This window comes from Carcharhinus amblyrhynchos, chromosome 18, assembly GCF_965287045.1.
Source record: "Carcharhinus amblyrhynchos chromosome 18, sCarAmb.v2.hapA, whole genome shotgun sequence".
NCBI classification, from domain to species: domain Eukaryota; kingdom Metazoa; phylum Chordata; class Chondrichthyes; order Carcharhiniformes; family Carcharhinidae; genus Carcharhinus; species Carcharhinus amblyrhynchos.
Genome location: NC_137341.1, coordinates 31,882,040 through 31,900,692, shown reverse-complemented (window position 1 = coordinate 31,900,692; position 18,653 = coordinate 31,882,040). Strand labels below are relative to the sequence as shown.

At 43.9% G+C, this 18,653-nt stretch overlaps 1 protein-coding gene and 1 non-coding gene across 2 annotated transcripts in view; both read left to right on the top strand.

Moving 5' to 3' along the window:
• Window positions 1–1,430: 1,430 nt before the first annotated feature.
• LOC145354675 (ankyrin repeat and fibronectin type-III domain-containing protein 1-like) overlaps window positions 1,431–18,653 on the top strand; it is an 859,363-nt gene continuing 842,140 nt past the window's right edge. Inside the window, exon 1 of the mRNA XM_080206110.1 lies at window positions 1,431–1,535. Coding sequence (XP_080062236.1) covers window positions 1,513–1,535 — 23 coding nt within the window. The 5' untranslated portion in view covers window positions 1,431–1,512. The remainder of the gene's footprint in view (window positions 1,536–18,653) is intronic.
• On the top strand, window positions 9,373–9,564 carry LOC145355201 (U2 spliceosomal RNA). The gene has a single exon (XR_013888936.1). It is a non-coding gene; the product is annotated as a U2 spliceosomal RNA (small nuclear RNA).

Below are 18,653 nucleotides of genomic sequence, written 5' to 3'. Positions count from 1 at the left end.
TACAGTCTTTCACACTTCAGCCGGTTCTGTGAGAGAGCTTTCCCTTAATTCATTCTGTTTTTTTCCCCCCATCCCCTTTTAAAACGTATTCTTCCGAATATTTATCCCCGTTCCTTTTAACAGTTTTTATGGTCTGTTTCTGGTAGGCTATCCCATGTACCGGTGTAAAAGGAAATATCTCTTAACATTTCTTTTAGTGATGATCTTGATTTTGTCCTTCCATTCTTAAAAAAAACCTTTTCACATCCACACCCCTCCTCGGAGTTTATCTGATCTGAAACTCTTCTTAAATTTTGAACATCTACACTACTTCCATTCCTAGCCTGTCCTGATCTTGTGATAAAAGCCCCAGTTTGTTTTTAATCACTGGCATCATTTTTGTGATTTTTTTCCGTACCCCATCCATGGCCTTGACATCGTTCCTAAAGTGAGGCACCCAAATTTGATCACAACTTAGGTTTGGCATTAGCTCTGCTCTCTGTATCCTATGTGTAAAATCATTGAGAAGACTCAGTCGCTGGAAAATTGCAGGTGCACTCAATGCATAATATATTTTGACAGGAGAAAAGCCAAATACTGCAGATGCTAATAATTCCGGAGGGGGTGTAAATAGGAAAAGGCCAGTCATCACAAACAGCTGCTGTCCAAAAACACAACTAAAAGAGCAGCGATTATGATTAGAAATTGTTGAACTCTTATGTTAAATCATGAAGGCTTGTACCATTTGTACTAATCACAGCTGGAATGGTAAAAGGGGGACAACAGGTTTGTACACTTCTACTGGAGGTTATGGGAAAGGGCACAGAGGAAATAGAGAAAGAAAGTGACCCCTAAATGTGAGAAGTGAAGGTTGTGCTCCTGCCAGGAATGGAGAGTTATACAATAGTGACACGACAATATTATCCCAATGTCAGACTTGTATCAAATTCCCAACTTTGTCCATGTGTAGTTTTCAAAACCCCAGCGAATTTCTGCGGGCAATTCCCAGTTGCAGCTTCAGGACGAGGTTCTGCTGATTGTGGAGGATTTTATAAAAGTAGCAGGGTTAGAATTGACGCCCTGTATGTAATTTGCTCAATCCTCTCTCCCTGCTGTACTTACTGCATTCTGGGCAGTTCCCAGGGTCACAGTTCCCAGGATTGCGAGCGTCTCTCGCGTCACCGGCTCGGCGCACGTTTCGGGAGTAAATGGTTCCCTTTCCCTTTTCTTAGACCCGTTGGCTGCAACAGGGAACCTCCCCTCTGTGCGATTCTGCCCGAACCCGCACAAAGAGCTGTTGTTCAACGAATCCCAGCGTGTCCCGCTCTGTTTCCTGTTGTCTGCGAGTTCCCTGCTCATATCACTTGCAGCTGGCTCGAGGGGGCGGCTTTGTTACATTCGTTTGGAGCTTTCTCCCTTCGGAAAACCTTTTAAAAAGTGTTGAGTTCCGCACGGCGGAGGGAGGAGAGTTGGATAATTTGCCTTCCAAACTGGGACTAGATGTGCGACACACAGATGAGCTAACCCACCGCCATGCAATTTAATTGGGAAACAAGGTAAGAATTATACAGGAATTCCAATGTGCTGAATCTGTCATCACTTTTGTGCGAAGCTAGAATTAAATGTCTTTGAAGAAGGAGCATGTTGCACCCTGGAGTCCCAATTCGAGGCCAGTTTTAAAACACAGAGCCGTCTCTCAGGGAATGTAGAATTTTTTTTTAAGAAAACGAGATGTTTAATTGTCCAATCGCCAGAACTCGCAAGTGGGGTCCGAAGCGTTTTATTGAGCCTCAGTGTGCAACAGATCCACACTCTCCTGTTGAGTTCACATAAAACATCGAACTGTTGAAATGACACTTGGAAACATGATGCCGCGCGAAGTATTACATCTCCCGAAGTTCAGTCTCCCAAATCGGGCCAAACTCCCGCAGCGAGTCCTGCAGTGGCTGCTTTAAGTAAGTGACCTTACCCTTCACTTACAATCACCAAGAAAGGAACCTTACCCCTCACTTTCTATTCCTATGGTAACATTACGCTGCTTAATTTACAAGCTTGATCTTTCGTTCTTTTCTCAAACATGCGATTAATTTCTGAAACCTTCTCCTGATGTGTGACCCTGGATGTTGAGTGATGACTGGATGTTTGGTCATGGTGGGAATCGCTGGCGAGACCAATTCTTTCGGTGTCTCGCGACTTAAGATAAAATTGTCTGCAACAGGTGTCACTGAATAGGGGGCGAGGTCCCTTCCCTCCGTAACGGCATTGGGGACAAATGAAGCAACCCTTCCACCATATGGGGTGGCACGGTTGCATAGTGATTAGCTGCGCTGCCTCACAGCACCAGAAACCCGGGTTCTGTTCTGGCCTTGCGTGTCTATCTGTGTGGAATTAGCACGTTCTCCCCGTGTCTGCGTGAGTTTCCTGAATGCTCCGGTTTCCTCCCACAGTCCAAAGATGTGCCGGTAGATGGATGGTAAATGGGTTACAGGGATAAACCTTCTGACCCCACTAAAATAGATGTATTAATTTATAATTGGGGACACATCTGGTATTTGAACCTTAATCCTTGGTCTATTTGCCTATTTGGATCAAAACTGAGGAGGATGGAGGCTGCGATGCACCGCTCTATTAGCAATTGTTTGTTTAATGTCCTGTCGAAGTATCAATAGAACACCCGCTACAAGTCTTTTTAACTTTGAACGATAGTATAAAATGATCAAAATCAAATTAGAAACGTGTTAAAACACCAGTTTGACTTCTCTTTCAATTCAGGACAGTGGTAACATTGCCACTTTTTTTCTTTTATTCTTTAATGGGATATGGGCATCACGTCGTTGATAAGGTCAGCATTTGTTGCCCTTTGAACTAAATGGCTTGTTCAACCATTTCAGAGGGCAGTCAGCTACTTTGCTGTGGGTGTGGAGACGCATATAGACCAGACCAGGTAAGGATTGTAGATTTCCTTCAATGATGGGTCTTTATGACAGTCAATGATAGTTTCATGGTTACCGTTACTGAAATTAGTTTATATTCCAGATTTATTAACTGAATTTAAATTCCACTAGCTGCAATGATTGGATTTGAACCTGTGTCCCTAGAGCATTAGCCTGGGCTTCTGGACTACCAGTGACCACTACAATTCCATCTCCCCTTAGGACAAATTACTCGCCTGTCATTGATTTTGCATGGTATGGATGAATTGGACAGGATTTTTCCCCACACTCTGAGAGTTTTCACACCGGGATCAAATTCAGGTCCATGCTTGGGTGGCAGGATATCCTGTGGGATCTTTCCATCTCCAAGATGGTAGATGGCATTGGGGGAGGGGGCACCCATAACGTGAGGTGGTTGGCCAGTGCATAGGGTGTGATTAGGGACCAACATCTACAACGAAATGCAGAGTTGACTCATGATGGAAAACCACGATTAGTCATGTGAAGATTGAATGGCTGCTCTAAGCAGGCCTCCAAGTGGCACGATGCTAGATATGGAAAATGACAGACTGACAGGCACAGCTGGGCAATGAGACATGAATGAAAGTATGTGTGTAGTTTCAGGAAAGCATGCTCACAAGGCAATGGAAAGAAGAACTTCAGGTGCTGGATGTGAAATGACATTCATTGCCTCCACCAATAGAGGAGGAGGCAATGAATAAGACAGCCCGTCACTGAGGGAAAAGTAGGTGTGAAGTTCATAAAAACGAATGATGGATATGGGTATCAAATCTTTTGACAAGTACACACTATGGTGCGCCTTTGAGGTTAGATGAACACAGCACCTTCCAGTTCAAAGACAGGTGGTACTACTTGATTGAAAGCACAACTTATTTGCATCACTCTTATCTCTCCCACAGGACCAGTAGCTGATGAGAGATTAATGATGTACTTGGGACCATATGAGACCTCAGAGGAAGTGTTGTCCTCTGACAAAACAGCATCACTCACATCAGTCTTTCACGTCCTCCACCATGCAGATACTCTCATGGTGGATACCAAAGTGTGATTAGAATTGGCGGCACCAGCTGGCTGAGCAGGGTATAGATGTGCTTGACTTAATGGAGGTGATTACATCTATGGCCACTCCCCGTCAGAGGATTGTGGAATGGCCCAGTGATGTTCAGCTTCACACTGATGTCGCACCTTGTGTCAACAAATTGGGAGATGCTAGAGAAGCACTCATGAAATGTGTAAATATCCATCAGAGTTCCAGAAGCTATTTGCTTCCATGGTGCGTATGATGAAGGAGGCCAGCTATGTCATGAATGATAAACTGCCTTTGGCATGCTTAGTGTCCTCCATTGAGAGATTGGAAACTCTCTTGGAGAATTGCATGCAGCATTTCACCGGTTGGATGCAGGAGGTGTGAGCCAATTTCCACACTATGCCTTTATCCATGAGATGTTTTGAGTGGTGGATAGGTGAGGTAGCTCCGTAACAGATGGCCCTGTTGCTGGATATTCAACCAATCCAAGTAAGGGGTGAAGGATAGGTGGCCTTAAAAGGATCAAGAGTGGCTTCCTCAAGCCTGTGGGGGCTCTGCTCAAAGCATTCCAGGCAGCTGCTTTCACAGCATCACAAATGCTGCATGAAGCCCAAATGACAGATAACTCTTTCACAGATGCAAATGGCTGCAAATGTGCTGAGCCCATTTGGAGCTAGGCGATTTCCTGCACTGATGCAAAAAATTCAGCCATCTCCTTCCATCAACTGGAGGCACTGGGAGAGCACAGCAGAGCAGGACTACCCTAGAGCATCCACGAAAATCCACCTAATAGATCTTGGGTTATCAAAGGGTGATTTTTTTTTTTGCTGAGTGCTAACCATTTGATATATGTAGAAAATTGAAAGTCTTGTAATGCATTGTTGAATAGATTACTGCTCATTCCTGCACCAGATGGTAAGTCCTTGAAAATGAAAGGCATGAACAGATGTGCACAGAATGAGGCCAACGGTGAGTGTAGCCTTGCGGTTGATGTAATAATGGGGCCACTGAGATGGCAAGGATGTTTAGGATATAGAAAATATTCACAGAGAACATCTCAGCCTCTATATTGTTAAGCCTCCTCAGAATCTTCTATATTTCAACAAGATTGCTTTTAATTTTTCTAAACTTCAATGAATACAGGTCCAATCTGTTCAACATTTCCTCATAAGACAACCCCCTTTTTCCCAGGGATCACCCTAGTGAACTTTCTTTGAGCTTCCTCCAATGCAAGTATATCCCGACATGGATGTGGAGACCAGAATTATATTCATTACTCTAAGTGTGGTCACACCAGTAGTTGTAGTACAAGTAGTAGCAAGAGCCCACCACTCCTTCCAATAAAGGCCAACATTCTGTTTGTTTTTTTATTACATGCTGGACCTGTGTGCTAAATGTTTGTGATTCATTTATTAATGACCCTTCTGTAGCATAGCATTCTGTTGTCTTTCTCCCTTTAAATATTAGTTTGCTTTTCTATTCCTACCAAAGTGGATAAACTCGTGTTTTCCCCACATCTCACTGCCATTTTTTTTGCCCACTCACTGAATCTATTTATATCTCTTTATAACCTTGGTTTCCTCCTCAGAACTTGCTTTACCCCCTATCTTTGTATCATCGGCAAATTTTGCTGCAATACGTTTCAATTCTATAAAGTCAGTAAAATAGGTGGTAATTAGTCAATACTCCAGCACTAATTCCTGTGACATGTCACTTGTTATAGCTGGCTAACTTGAATATGACCCATTATTCTGACTCTTGTTTCCTATTAATCAATCCTCCAGCCATGCATTACCCCCAACACATGAACACTTGTGTAGTAACCTTTAATATGCACGTTATGAAATGCATTTTTGAAATTCAAATCTACTGGTTCCCCTCTATTTAGCCTGCTTGTTACTTTTTCATGGAACTCTAATACATTTGTCAAACACAGTTCCCTTTTCACAAAACCATGTTGACTCTGTTCGACTGTATTATGATTTTTTGAAATCTGCTGATTCCTTAATAATGTATTCCAGCATGTTTCCAATGACAAATGTAACAGGTCTATAGTTCCTGCATTCTGTCCCCTTTTCTTGACTTGGGCATTACCCTTGCAGTTTTCCAATCCAATAGAACCTTTCCAAAAGCTAGGGAATTTGGGAAGATTACAACCAATGCAACTACTATCTCTGCAGCTACTTCTTATAAAATCTTAGGATGTAGACAGTCAGGTCCAGGGGACGCCTCAACCTTTAGTCCCACAAGCTTATCTAACACTATTTTTCTTGTGGTGGTAATTATTTTAAGTTTCTCACTCCTTTGGTCCTGATTTTCTACTCTTAATGAAAAGCCATCAGGACTACCACAAGGAGATGTCTAATTCCTCTCCATATTATCTCAGGAGAACTGTATGCTTATGACATTCTTCTCTGCAGTGACACTGATGAAGGAGAGAGTTGGACTCGAAACATCCACTCTTCTCTCTTCTACAGATGCTGCCAGACCTGCTGGATTTTCCAGTATTTTCTCTTTTGGTTTCAGATTCCAGCATCTGCAGTAATTTGCTTTTATTCCTTATCCTCCTCCTTGGATGCTATGTGATCATCATTCTCCAATGCTATGCTCCTGTGCACCACAAGGCTGTGCACAGTGCAGCATATAACCATAATATTTGATGAGTATTGCAGGAATCTGAATCTCATTTTCAGCAGCCTATGGCCTGTTCAATGATGCCTTTACATTTACATAGCAGGTATCTTCTGCCTTGTGTTGGGTTTGCACTAGGGTGTAATGTACTTAGTGATACCTTTTGTCACCAAGCATCCAGCCACAAAGATGCTTGGGCAGCCTCAGAACTGGAGTACCTGGGACTCCACCCATAGAATTCTTTTGCATTGATCACACACTAAGTGAACATTCAATGACTGAAACCCCATTGCTATTTATGGTGGCTGCTGACTGCTCTACAAGATCTTTGATGGCCACGTGCTTGCAGTCAATTATTCCTGAACCTGAAAAGATTCTGCCATGGCCCTGAATCTTATCACTTTCTATTCCAAGCGGCCTGCTCAGTGGTATATTGACACTCCTTCTGGTACCTGACATATGTCAGCTGATTGGCTGAGAAGTCCTTCAAATGTCTCCAGATAATCCCTGAAATGAATGCGAGGTGTAAATTTGAGTGCCATAGTCATCTTTACCGCCACAGGAAATGTGTGGCTATTACATGCCTGTCGCCTCAACTTCTCTAGCATTCTGCATAATTCCATATCGCTACCTGGGCTTACACGGTCTTCAAAGACACTGGTTCTCCAATATCTTCATGAAGTAGAGACTCTGTATGCAAACCATTTCAACTGGTTAGTGCTTTCTGTGAATGTTAGCCTGCCTCAATAGTTCTACTCACCCTCCTTGTCCATCTCCCTTTGCAGTTTAATGAGGCGTTTGCTCCCCTGGCTGTTGCAGCCCTATCCATGTGGCTGAATATGTTTCTTCTATTTCTCTTCCTGTACTTACTGGAGGAGTCAAACTCAAAGTACAAACTATCCATTGAGGTTCAAAGCCTTTCAACGCCTGCACCCCACCCCCTGACCTTTCTGATGCCTGCAGTAGACCTGACTGACGCCCTTTCATATGGGTTCACACTGTGCGATTCCTACAACTTTACACTCATTTATTGAACTGAATCTCAGTCTGGTTGCCACTTCCAGTCACCACTCACATCAAGCTGAGCTCTTGCCTTCTTTCAGCAAGTGAACGTTTGATGCTTGTGGAACCTGTGTGCCCCAGAGAAAAAATATACTTTAGAATTTTGTCAATTGCTGTCTGCCAAGATCCTGCCCACCCCTAATCCCACTGCTGACAGCCCTGACACAGTGACAAGGAGACATCAGGGTTTCGCTCCAACACATTTTCTCAACATTTAACCCCACCACCCACCTCCAGTTTGTCACCACAAGGCAGTTGGGATTGCACCCATCGAAACTGATTATGACTTTGGCATCTGATTGGGGGAGAATGCAGATTACTCACTTTCTCCAATGGAGAAGAGGCACTGGTGATCCTGAACTCAGAATTCTCCACAGCACAGCTGCAGGCGCTGAGCAACCATGGCCACCAGCTGGTGTGGCAGAAGCCGCGGGTCCTAGGGCAACAGTGGCCCAGGTTATTTTTGTGGGCCGTGGAGGTACCAATTCCTGCTACTTTGGGACCACAAAAATAACTTGTCACTCTCCTTTAGCTGGGGCTCAACTCCTCCATCACCCACGGAACCAACTGGGATCAACTCAGTGCAGCCTCCGTACAGTCCCCACATCACAACTTTGAACCTAATTTCCGTGTTATAAAGGACCTGAAGCAGGTGCTTTGGACGTTGGACAGGTCTTGATCAGTACCTTCCATTGATGTGGATAAATTGCTCAAATTGAACTTTTGTCTCCTGGTTATGTGACTGATTTATGTTCCTGTGCAGGGATCTCAGGGTCACCTTCGTTCAAGATTTCAAGAATCAGCGGGCTCCCAGCAGCTTCAAATATTTTCTAAAGTACAACAGTTATGTGTCAGAGCAGAGTCACACACCTCACTAAGGGTTCTGATTCAATGTTAAAGTCAGCCAGTTCAAATTGATCTAGACAAGGCAAATCTGGAAAATTGCATATCAGCCTTTTCTGAAATTTGGATTAAATATAACTTAGAAAATAGAGTGCTGTGAGATAATAAGTAATTCACCCCTCTCATCAAGCCTTTGGCTGTGCTAAGTTACTGTGAATTCTGTAGAAGCCTGTATCCAGTGATACACTCTTTTTTAAAGATAAGTGAAACCTGTCCTTGTTGGAAAAGGACAGTTTTAAAAAAAAAAAAATCTTTTTTTTAGACTGTTTCCAACCTTGAAAGAAGGCAGTACTGTGAAATAATATAATCCAAATCATTTTTAGTATCTGTATTTGGGGCTGGGAAGTTTCCTTATTTTTCTATTCAACGTCAATTCTGACTATCCTTGGCATGATGTGGAGATGCTGGCACTGGACTGGGGAAACACAGTAAGAAGTCTCTCAACACCGGGTTAAAGTCCAACAGGTTTTTTTTGTAGCAAACACCACTAACTTTCGGAACTGGCTGTTCCTTCATCCGGTGGGTGGGAGTTCTGATCACAAACAGGGCATATAAAGAGACAAACTCAATTTACGTGAATAATGATTGGAATGTGAGTCTTTACAGCTAATCAAGCGGTCACAGGCATCCGGCCTCTGATCTTCGGGTAAGCATTCTCCAAGGCAGCCTTCACAACACACGATAGCGCAGAGTTGCTGAGCAGAGACTGATAGCCAAGTTCCGCACAAATGAGGGTGGCCTCAACTGGGATCTTGGGTTCATGTCACACTATCTGTAACCCCACAACTTGCCTGGACTTGCAAAATCTCACTAACTATCCTGTCTCGGCCTTTTGGCTAAGATCAAGTGTAGTATTGACATGCTGCACTTGATTGAAGTCATTAGGTTACATTTCAGCTTCATTTGAAGCAATTTTTTAAAGCGGCATCTCGGCCATTTGGCTAAGATGCAAATAAGATCAAGCCCTGGAGGAGGAGCTACACCTACTCCAGTCAGCTTGGATCATGTAGATCAAGCCCAAGACAGGAGGTGAGAGCCCTGTCTTGTCAGCTTGGATCGGGAATGTCCCAACTTGTTGGGACTCTGAATTGGGTTTAATTTGACTTGATTGGATTGGAATAAAGTCTAAAAAAAAACTATCCTGTCTGGAAACAATACACATCTTTTTAATCTGTGCTTAATGCTGTCTTCCACTCACATTGTCTATACCTTTAAGACTTGATTAGTTGTATGTTATTATTCATGTAAATTGAGTTTGTCTCTTTATATGCCCTGTTTGTGATCAGAACTCCCACTCACCTGACGAAGGAACAGCCAGTTCTGAAAGCTAGTGGTATTTGCTACAAATAAACCTGTTAGACTTTAACCTGGTGTTGTGAGACTTCTTATTTCGTTTATCCTTGGCACACCATGGGGAGGGGGGAGAAGAGAGGAGCGGGGTAAGGAGGGGAGAGCAGGGGGAAGGACGGGAAGCGGGGGGCAATACTCACCAAAAAACTCTTAAGTGTTGAATTCGCGTGACAACTGGCTTTTTCGGCAGGAGTTTAAAGAAGAAGCTCCCATGCTCTCACGGCAGAGTGCACGTGATTCATGTTAAAATGCTACAGGTGTGGCATATCCCCACCGGACAGGCTGGCAGCGTAGTGCTGAACAGGCCACTGCATATGTGCTGATCTGTTAGCGCTGAGATCGGCACGTGCAGTGGCCCCTGAGTACCAATCAGCCAATTGCTGGCCAGCTCGGGCAGCCAGAACCCCACCCCACCCCACTGATCGCTCACCCAGAGGCCCTGCTCCCATCAGGCCCCACCCCCTTAGCATTTCCAATGCTAAGTTTGACAAAGTACCTCACGAGGTTATTGCAGAAGGTCGGGGGACATGGAGTTGGGGGTAGGGTGTTAGCGTGGATAGAGGATTGGTTGTCAAATAGGAGGCAGAGAGTGGGGGTCAACGGGTGCTATTCGGATTGGCGGATGGTGACTAGTGGAGTGCCCCAGGGGTCGGTGCTGGGGCCTCAGCTTTTTACCATTTATATAGATGATCTGGAGGAGGGAACCGAGTGTAGGGTGTCGAAATTTGCTGATGATACCAAGATTGGGGGAACGGCAAATTGTGCGGAGGGTGTGGAGAGTCTGCAGAAGGATCTAGATAGGCTGGGCGAATGGGCCAGGAAATGGCAAATGGAATTTAATGTTGGCAAGTGTGAGGTGGTCCACTTTGGTAGGAATAACGGTAGGAAGGACTATTACTTACGTGGCGAGAAACTGCAGCAGGCGACGGTGCAGAGGGACCTCGGGGTCCTTGTGCATGAGTTGCAAAAACCCAGCTTGCAGGTGCAGCAGGTGGTCAGGAAGGCGAATGGGTTGCTGGCCTTCATAGCGAGGGGGATTGAATATAAAAGTAGGGAGGTCTTGCTGCAGCTGTATAGGGCATTGGTGAGGCTGCAGCTGGAGTACTGTGTGCAGTTTTGGGCGCCGCACCTGCGCAAAGATATTTTGGCCTTGGAGGGAGTGCAGAGGAGGTTTACTAGGCTGATACCGGAGTTGAGGGGGTTGAGCTATGAGGAGAGGCTGAATAAACTAGGCTTGTACTTGTTAGAGTTTAGAAGAATGAGGGGAGATCTCATTGAGACGTATAAGATGATGAATGGGATGGATAGGATAGAGGTGGAGAGACTCTTCCCGCTCAAAAAAGACAGTAGGACTAGGGGGCACAGCCTCAAGATAAAGAGGGGGCGGTTTAGAACGGAGTTGAGGAGGAACTTCTTCACTCAAAGGGTGGTGAATCTCTGGAATTCTCTGCCCGTTGAAGCGGTGGAGGCTGCCTCGCTAAATATTTTTAAGACGCGGTTTGATGGGTTTTTGATAAGAGAGGGGATTAAGGGTTATGGGGAGAGGGCGGGAAAGTGGAACTGAGCCACGACAGATCAGCCATGATCTTATTGAATGGCGGGGCAGGCTCGAAGGGCTAGATGGCCTACTCCTGCTCCTACTACTTATGTTCTTATTATGTTCAATGCCAAGGTGCTCTTTGAGCATTGGCACTTTGCCCCTTGGGAAGTGCCATGGGGCCCAGCCTGGCACTGCATGTGGCAATGCCCAGGGATACCCCACTGGTGGCTGATCCTCTGGGACAGCCTCGACTGCTCACCTTCATTCCCATGGGGTTGGCCGTAGCTCCCCACAGTGGGGAGCTGTAGTAAACCCCACTGAAGTGAGCCACTCCTGGCGGATTGGGGTGGTGTGGAGGCTAGCAGGCACGGACATTTGTCCCAGGCCTGCTCATGCTATTTAAAATATATTTAAGTTACTTTCTGCATACATTATACAAGTCCGCACCAATTTCTAGTGTGGAACTGATGGCACCTGAAATCCGGCCCAGGTGCCCAGTGTGAATCAGTCAATGCTAGCATCTCCCAGCCCGCTGCACTAAAAAAGGTGCGCAGTGGGATGGGAGAATCACCCCTCCATGTCTTCAGGAATGACAATAGTGGTTCCTGTTCTTGTTCTTGTAGCTGGAGTACTGGGAGAGGGACATTACTCGCACACCTTCGCCAAACATTTTTTATTTATACGGGTACAGAGATGGAGAGTATAACCAAGTTATTTGATTGTTGAAGACATTACACTAAAAAAGGATTCTGCTATCATCTGATGCAAAAATGGGTGGGGCAAGACCATGAAAGTAGGAGTGGGTGCATGAGTGATTGGGCGGGGCACAGGATTGAGCTCTTGCCAGTGTTCATCCAGACGTGTATCTGTAAGCGTTTGTCTCTTAGACCCTTGCTTTATTATCTTGTGATGGCACTTAGTGGTCCTACTGTGTAACTTTTTAAAATTCAGTCTTGGAATGTGAAGGCTGCAGGCAAAGTCAGCAATTGTTGCCCATTCCATGGGGTAATGGTGAGTCACCAACTTGAAATGCTGCAATCTAGCAATGTAGATATCGCACTGTTGTTAGGAAGGGAGTTCCATGATTTTAACTCGCTTTGTAAATTATTGAATCAATGGTAACTGATAGCAAATACTTTAATTTTATATCTAAAATATCAGTAACTCTTCAAAGTCTGGGTTATGTAGATTTAAAAGTATCGAAAATGCAGAAAAAAGTTTAAAATGAAGAAAATTTCCTGGGATAGGGATTAAACCGTCAATTCTCAGATATTCTTTTCAAGATTTCTAATTCTGTCACTGCAGTCAATAGGTCATGCTCTCACCTCCTAAGAATGAATGTTATGGGTGTGTCCCAATGCAGTGATTTGAATACATCATCTAGGCTGATACCTCAGTACATAATGACAGACTGTGGGAGATTCAAATCCCAAAGAATGCTAACCCTCTTCATCTTGTTGAGTTGGGTGTAAAAGATCTGGTGTAATCTGAACAATTAGAGTCCATGTTACCACCACATTCTCAATATTTGCACAACCCATGGGCAAGGTATGCGAACTTCAATTTTCACGGGAAAATTAAAATTACAAAATGTGACACCCCCAAATCGCATACAATTCCTGGCATCAATGGATTAAAATATAAACTATTATAGAGGGTTGCTCGATATTTTGGCAGTTTGTTTTTTATTAATTAATCGAGATACCTCTAGAGATTCATGTGCAGGGAACTAAACAAAACCAATTCTTCTCTTCATTTTCAGCCCGAGGTCAGTTGGTAGTTTAGGAGTCGGACATTTTGAGGCTAACATTTGGTGCTGCAAGACTGCTGCATTGTCAGGACTGCCATCTTTTTAGACGAGGCATTAAATAAGGCCCTGGCTACTTTCTCAGGTGGACATAAAGGAGCCACCTGAGTGAGCAAAAGTAGCTCGGTATAACATTTAGTCACAAATTAATCCAACGGTGTAGCATTGTCTCAGTAATGCACTGCAGTTTTGATCTGGATTATTGGTTCAAATCATTATCTGAGGACTTGAAACCTCAGGTCAGAGTGCCGCCTGCTGACCAGGCTGACAACACTACCACAAGGCTTTGTCAACATCTCGATAACTAGTGCTATGAAAATATACATAATATAATAATTAATTGAACCTATGCAGTTAGGAGATAGCTGCCATCACATCTAACTGTAAAGAACTCGGGCTCATGGTAGTTGCCCATAGTACAGACAGGTAAAACATTACCTGTGACCAAAACGACAAAAGAAGCTCCCTAACACTCAGCTAGTCAAGCAGCAACCAAATGGATGAACTTCCTCCAAGGCTGGTTTACTTGCGATTCTTCACGCAGAGGTGTTGCTGTGTTTCTCGCACCCACCACTAGTGGTCGCGAGCGCGGAGGAAAGGGCGGGAATTGCTGCGCAGGCGCGGAGGTAGGGGCGTGCGAAGCGAGGAGCGAACAAATTAATTTACTCCAAAAGCGTTTAAGAAGCAAATCTGGAACAGTGGAAGGAAACGGGTAGAATATTGTCAGAACGAGGGAACCGTCCAGATTGTTGTTGTTTTGGTAAACCAGATAATTAAACAACCGACATTTTCTAGAACATTGATCCCGCCGAGGGATTGGAGGGGAGATTCTGAGGGGAGAGATTGAGGGTACAGAGGGAGGACTCTGAGGGGAGAGACGGTCTGAAGTGAAAATGTTGGAGGATTAGAGCCTGAGGGGAGAGGGCCGGGGGGACGTGGGGGACAATGTGGCTGATGGACGGCTGAGGTTGAGGCCGAGGGACGGGAAACAGAGTGGAGAAGCTGTGTTGGTGGAGCGAGAGGAAGGAGGCTGAGGGGAGAGAAAGGGGGAGCATTTCGGAAGCATACTGACGGCGGTTGAGGGTCCGAGGGAGAGGAAGACTGAGGGGAGAAAGTCTGAAGGATGGATGACTGGGAGAGGACCTGGGATGGGGGAGACAAGCTTTGGAAAGGCTGAGGAAGAGAGTAAGGGTAGGGGACTGAGAGGAGAGAGATGGGGAGGGAGAACGAGGGTAAAGGTATTTAAGATAGGGTTTTATCTTGGATAAGGGAGGGAGAGATAGGAGTGTTGGTGGGGGAGTGGTGTTGGGGGACAAATGGAATGAGGATGATGGACCTGATCCAGAGCAAATATGGTTTGTGACATGTGACAGACTTATTTATTCAACTGAGTGGAGATTGAGAAAATAGAAGTGAATGGTGGAACCAAGCAAAATGCTGGCTGAATGAAGCTATATAGACAGACATGCACAGAGATACAACACACAAAGACTGGGCCTCAACTCTTGGAGAAACTTGGGCTATTCTTTGAGGATAGAGGGTTTAGACGTAACAGATAGAAACTGTTCCTATTGATGGAAGGGTTGAGCACCAGAGGACATAGATTCAAAGTGCATGGTAAAAGAACCATGGTGTGAAAAAAACATTTTCCTATACAGTGTGTAGTTAGGATCCTGAATGCACTGCCTTACAGTGCAGTGGAGAGAATTCAATTGTGACTTTCCAAAGAGAATTGGATAATTTGCAGGGTTATGGAGAAAAAGGTAGGAGAATGGGACTAGATGAGTTGCCATTACAGAGAACCAGCATGGATATGAAGAGCTCAGTGGCTCTGTGTACTGAAACCATTTGGTGAATCTTCAATTCTACGATAAATTGGATGTTTAAAATGAATGCCCAGTTCTTTGGGTAATGAACAGTAACCTCAGTGGTACAGGCTGAATAGAGATGGCATGCGACTGCTGTTTCATAAAAGCTTATCCACAGGAATATGATTCCTAATTAGTTTCAATTTTTAAGCAATAAATTCAATCTTCAGTGAGTTGGTTTCATCTTACAATTTGAAAATGGATAGCCAATCTTTGATAATGGCAAGAACATTTTCTCCTCAAGTTAATCTATTTTGATAATTGAATTAAACAGTTCAGTTATTCTGCATTTGAATTGCATTACCAGATTTCACAGGAACTACCACTCATTTAATATTAATTAGATTCTGATTGTTGCAATAAAATATTTATTTTTGTTTCTCGTAGAAAATTACAAGTAACCAGGATAATACTGTTTCTAATCATAACTGAGATCAGGTAATTTAATGCAGACAAAAATATTTCTGTAAAATGTTCAATTTGCAACAGAAATTATTAGGTAGCAACCTGGGATGCTGAGGCAAATTGGAGCTTTTCAGTTGCTGCCCTGTTGACACCAATTGAATTCACCCTGGGAATTTCTCAGTTTAGTTCATAGTTTAGTCCTTTATTGGGTGGTCTTTTGCCCTGAATGCATTTAATGGGCTCTGTTTGGAAATCAGCCTTTTGAGATAAGGGGTAAATCTGAACTCTAGCAGCCCCTGGTAGGGAGATACATTTCCAGATAATAAGGAATTGGTGCAACAATATTGTAGCTCTTTCCTCAATTTGTGCTTTCTATGGGTGTTGCTCCCTGTTGAGAGATTTGGATTGTGGAATCAGCCAATAATCTTTTCCTGCTGGTTTGTATCTTTTCTGTCTAAGGGAATGATTTTTAATCTATTAAACTTATTTCTTGCAGCAATGTGTCATTAAATAAAACAGATTGAAATTTAAGTGGCAGAGATTATGCTGTCCCTCCAATCCAAAGTGGCTTTGGGTGTTCACTGAAGATTTATTGTGTAACTAAACACGTGTAAGTATGAACTAGCATGGAGCATCATGTATTAGTGCGTATGATGTAAAGCACTAGTCATACTCTATAACTAATGAGTGAAGTAATGGCAAAGGTATTTCCAAGCTGGGTGAAAAGAGATTGCTTTCTCAGAACGAGGAGCTTGCTTGACATTGGAACTGGCATCATTTGAGGAGCTGATCATCAATGTTGTGGGCAGGGCTTTGATTTAAAAGAAAAATTTCTACAATCATACGTTAAGTATAATTAACAACATCTTAACCCCAGCTCAATGTACTGAAGTTCAGAAATATTATGGGGCTTGAGTGAACTTTTCCAGAATGAGACCTTCAGTGAGTTAATGGTAAGCTGTGCCTGTTTGGCTTTTTGTTGACTTTTCATGTCTTGTGCTAGGTAAGCAAGATTTGTATTGGGATTGATATGTTTCAACAGGTTGATGAGGGTGAGCAACCTAGAGTTTATAGGAATCAGTTGGTGTCAGAACCATGCCCTTAAAGTTTTATTGGGGAAGTTTAAAAACAACAGAAAATAAAATCAATTGTTTTTGTTTTGAGTGAACAGACTGCAAATTGCATTAGGCTATTAGAACCACACAATATATGGGGCCTACCTCAACAAACCAGGACCTTCAAGCCAGAAAAAGAGGAACCTCAGAATACTGCCAGCAATGCAGCGTGTAGCATGTCAGTGTACACCCTCGTGTAGAGGTAGCAGTAAGTCAAGGATTTATATACCTCACTTGCAACGTTACAAACCTCCCTCCTCTCCAGCATCAAAGGCTCTCCATCATCTTAAACCATTTTCTACCAAAATAATCTCACTAACAAGATAAAAAGAATTGTCCAGACACCCATCAACTGGATATCTTGGAGAGAGATATAATCCTCCTCCACTAGACAAGGCAAAGGAAACCTTCAAGGATTAACTGCAAAAAAACAGTGCCTATATCAACACTCCACCTACCTGGATAAAGAAAGGAACCACAGAGAGAGATGAGCATCAGGACTATCCAATAGATGCCAGATACCACCCCCCCCCCCCCCCCCCCCCCCCCCAAAGACCAGACCATGAAGAAAGACTGGAAGTCTCCATGTAAGACCACCTTGGAGGAGGTGACCTGATCTCCCACAGAAGGGATGCCAACAATGCTGAACCAAAGCTACCAGCTTCAGACTTGGGCTTGCGTCCAACAGGAAACTACGTCCCCCGAGGAACCAAGTCTCAGGAGAGAGCAATCCAGAAGCTCCAAAAGGGGATGCCTTGAGGCAAGGCAACCTATTCACTTGTCCAACATACCTGACCCAGATAAACAAGCCACTTCTGCCCTGCTCAACGACGACCTAACATAAAGGCCAACAAGCCAAGAATACTCACATCACTACTATACATTTAACAAAGCAAACTACCCCTTTTTTAGGTGCCTCAAAAGCACCACTTGGGCCCCACTATCAATGAGATTCGACCCATTGTCCCTCATCAGAGAAGCCCCAACAACTGGACAGTATGCCCACTATCCATTCCATGACCCAAAAAACCAAACAATCACTACCATTGCCCATGCAGTCAAACCAAAATTGAAGATCAACCCAACAAGACTAGACATCTGAGGGTAAGTCGGGGCATGCACCAAAACACAATTTCCCCCATTCCAAACAATGATGCAAAAAAAAAAGGTCCAGTCTTTTCCATGTAAATGATCTGCCTGTCCTTGCTCAGGAAACAAGCAAGGATTCCCAAATCCCAAGGTAACAAAAAGCAAAAGAAAAGTGAGACCTTAATGGTCTAATGGGATTTTCCTCACCCACAATGAGGACTTATGAGGCCATACTAATCATTTCTACACCAAACCACCTGCTTGCCATCTTGCTGTGGTGCTACTCATCTAAAAAATAAAGTGAAGGGTATTATAAGTTCTGTTCCCTCAGTGTAAACGCAAAGATTACAGTAAATAAAAAAAACCAGGTAAATACTGTACAACCCTCATGTCATCCAACCAACACAGTATACTCCCCAATGGAAAGAAAGGAGAACTGCAAACCCGCCCCCCCCCCCCCCCCCCCCCCTCCGCCACCATTCCACTGTTGTAGCACACCAGTGAATGAATATCACCAAAAAAAAAGATAATCCTGATTACTGCAGAATACTAAGCAACTTACACCTTTGTGCTCACATATCGTATACCCTTGTCAGGAAAAAAGACAGAATCATAAAATTTCAAGGAGGCGATAGCTTAGTGGTGTTATAGCTGAGTTTCTGGATTAATATTCCAGTGAATGTTCTGGGGAACCCGGGTTTGAATCCCACCACGTCAGATAATGGAATTTGAATTCAATAAAAAAAACCTGGAATTAAGAATCTACTGGTGACCATGTGACCATGAAACCATTGTTGATGGTCAGGAAAAACCCATCTGGTTCACTAATGCCCTTTAGGGAGGGAAATCTGCCACCTTACCTGGTCTGACCTACATGTGACTCTAGAGCCACACTGCCCTCTGAACAAAGGCAACTGGGGATG